Source organism: Lipotes vexillifer, unplaced genomic scaffold, assembly GCF_000442215.2.
Source record: "Lipotes vexillifer unplaced genomic scaffold, Lipotes_vexillifer_v1.1 scaffold238, whole genome shotgun sequence".
NCBI classification, from domain to species: Eukaryota; Metazoa; Chordata; class Mammalia; order Artiodactyla; family Lipotidae; genus Lipotes; species Lipotes vexillifer.
Genome location: NW_006785665.1, coordinates 3,187,454 through 3,190,830, shown reverse-complemented (window position 1 = coordinate 3,190,830; position 3,377 = coordinate 3,187,454). Strand labels below are relative to the sequence as shown.

General features: G+C 43.5%; 1 protein-coding gene across 1 annotated transcript in view; it reads right to left on the bottom strand.

The window, feature by feature from the left end:
- Nucleotides 1-1,139: 1,139 nt before the first annotated feature.
- The window catches only part of SHE (Src homology 2 domain containing E), a 17,381-nt gene continuing 15,143 nt past the window's right edge, over nt 1,140-3,377 (bottom strand). Inside the window, 3 exon segments of the mRNA XM_007472239.1 lie at nt 1,140-1,368; nt 2,793-2,912; nt 3,351-3,377. The exon segment at nt 3,351-3,377 is cut by the window's right edge and continues 133 nt beyond it. Coding sequence (XP_007472301.1) covers nt 1,140-1,368; nt 2,793-2,912; nt 3,351-3,377 — 376 coding nt within the window.

The window sequence follows — 3,377 nt, the reverse complement described above, 5'->3', positions numbered from 1 at the left end:
ACGGTGCCAACCGGTCTGCTTTGTACAGCATGAGAGAAACTTTGCAGGTTTTAGAGACCCAGTTCACACAATCATATCCTAGAGTTTATATGTGTGTGTGTGTGTGTGTGTGTGTGTGTGTGTGTGTGTGTGTGCTGTGCGACTTGTGGGATCTTAGTTCCCCAACCAGGGATTGAACCCCGGGACCTGGGCAGTGAGACTGTGGAGTTCTAACCACTGGACCGCCAGGGAACTATATATATATATTTTTAAGTTACTCTAAAATACAAAGTGAATCCAATTTTAGGGATAAAAATTAAAAATGGCTCCAATAACTAAAATGAACAAAGGTGAAACAAAAGATATCAGAAGTTCTGTATAATTATTCAATAAGAAAACAGCTGTTGAGCTTTGTAAATTTTCAGATTTGTTAAAAATCAGAAATGAAATCTTCGTTGTGTAATTTATTCTGTAATTCGGAATAATGGTAATGCTGCCAATGCTTAATTATATTGGTGATTCTTAAATCAGAGGCATCTTCCTTCTTATTTATGCTTATATTACTGACTTGCTGAAAAAGTCCACAGAAATTGAGAAAACACAAACTTTCTTAATAATCCTTTTGCCAGACCCTACAGTTGTGAATTTTTATGGACTCCGGAGCTGAACTAGGACCCTCAAGAGAGAAATATAGCTTTCTCCAAAGTGCCCACTATTTACTTATTTTCCACTGTTCATTTTTTCCCCCAAAAAGGGGTCCTGTATTACATGCTCTTTGGGTCCACATGATCATTTTTTGTTGTCTTATGTAAAAGCCAAGTGCATTTTTGTTGGTTTGTTTGGAGACCAGGTATTCCACGGAATAACTAGCACATTTTTGGAGAATCTTAATATTTCTGGACTCCTGACTTACCTTTCCTGAGGGTCACGCCCCAAATAGAGCACCCTACTCCAGGACTGGAGGCAACTGGTAAATTATGGTTTCTCATTGTAGAACTACTTAGCAAGGAGAAAAGGGACAGGTCAGTAACCAAGTGTCATGGAATGGATTCAAAGCCGAAGACTTTTTGACTCCTAAATGAAGCGTCCCGCTTCCTCCAAAATATTATGGTGCAGTCCAGCCTTGTCCCCTGAGATACTGGTTGGGTGCTGATGCCCTCTTAGGTGTGAGAGGCCCCGCTGGGGCTTTTGGTGGCTGAACCTTAGTGCAGCTTGCTGTGCACAGGGTAGAGCAAGGTCATATGTTCTGCCCCCTTGAAAGGCAACTTCTCATTGGAATAATAGTGTACCACTTCTGGGATGCTGTCAAAGACAGCACTCGTCTGATTCAGGGTATACTTGTTGTCTTTGGTCTGAGCCACTATGATGTGGACACATCCTTGACTAGTCCTGGAACAAAACCAAAATTGAGGAGAAGACATGAATGAGTGAGCAGAGGGATCCCTCCCCACTGAAAACAATCTCAGCCAGATTCACAGGCGAACAGATTCCCATCCATTCCTGGAATTGTGATATTCAAACAGAAATGCATTCAGCACTCCAGTGAAGCTCTCAGAAGCTTCACAGCCCTCAGCTTAATGTGTAGCATCCCCTGGGTTGTTTATCCTTAATACACACAAGTCATCAGGCACTGGACCAAAAAGAAAAAAAAATGTCCAGTCCCTCCTGGCCCCCAAATTGCCAAACTAGTGCTTAAACCCAAGTATGAGACCACGAAGGTGAGGTTTAAACTCACCCTCTTTGTCATGGCTAAAAGGACATGTGTAAGGTTTCCTCCCCAAAGAACACATTAAGAATAATAATAATAATAAAACCATTTCCTTCCTCCCCCCACGGCCAACCCAATCTGGAAAGACTGTTCCTGGTTGTGTATAATGACAGCTGGCACCGAAGGCTCAAAGATCTAATCCACGAGCACCAGTCTCAGGAACACAGCAAAGCTATTCCTGGTATTGTGTATCTTGTGGCCTATCCCGTTTTCTGAGCCATGCTGCTCCCCCCCGACAACCTCTTATCCCCTCCAGTCTGATTGTTTCAGCTGCAGGGGCTCAGCTTCCTCAGGAAGGAAATGCTGTTAGGGCTCTTGACAATGATCCTCCAATATAGCACCACTGAACTCGCAAGAGCAAGGAGAATTTCCATGACACCAGCTCCACCAGGCCTACCAGGCCAAAATGAATGTTCTGTGTACAACTGGGCAGGGGAGTCATTGCAAGGCAGTGTTTCCTTTTTCATCAAAAGAAACTAGTACCAAAATTGCAGCTGGCATTTTGACAATCAAGGGATCGGATTTATTAAAGTCCCAAACACTAGGGAATAAAAAAACCACTGAACTATCCTGTTAGAAATTTTTTTTTTTATCAAGAATTATTTCTCTGCTGAGAGGACCTACCTTAGATCACGTAATGTAAGGCAGAAAGTGATCAATGTACAACAGTAATAAAATAGGACTCTCTTTATCATAAGAGATATTGGGACATTTACCCAATACCAATTCGGTATTCTTTTTTTTGTTTTTGGCCATGCCATGCGGCTTGCAGGAACTTAGTTCCCCAACCAGGGATTGAACCTGGGGCCACACGTCAGTGAAAGTGCTGAGTCCTAACCACTGGACAGCCAGGGAATTCCCCCAATTTTGCATTCTAATCAGAGCATGTCATACTCTGTCGTCCAAGCAAATGCATCTTATTTTCTGACAGTGCATACCCCTGTGAACCACCTTCAAAGTATAGCTTTTTTGCCTGGTCATCTACCCACGATAGGAAAGTCTGTACCCTTCTCCTGCATCCAGACAGGGAGGCTTCGATACTCACTTTAGTGCAATGGAGTACCTACTGGTCCCTGACTCGCTGTTTCGAACCAGGTACCCAGCTTCTTTGCAGGGCTGTAGTCGACTCTCGGCCTCAGCACGGGTGATGGCACCATGATACCAACTGAAAAATGGGGCAGGGGGAGAAACCACGAGCATCAAGATACCAGTCCAGACAGGGCATCATTCCATAAAGCATTATTTGAAATGAACTTCTAGTTCAGCTGGACTAGATCCTGCTTCCCATCCAAAATAGACAAAATGAGATTTGGGTAATCCTGGATCACAAAACCTATCAATCACCTAAGAGGGAGTTAATAGGGCTAGTGTCATTTTAAAAGTTTTCACTCTGTGCATAGGAATGGAATTTGAGATCAGGTTCTGGGGATGCAGTGCATTTTCTACTCTGCACAAATGCACTGGGCTTTGAAAATGGGTTTTCACTAATAAGTCCCACCCAGACAAGTATTCAGCACCAAAAAGAATCATGTAAAATGGTCCAGTGTGCCCCGACCAAGATACCGGTCATTGTGTGTTACACGTATCTGTGGAGGAGACTCACGGCTGCTTCTCCAGTGGCAGGGCTGGG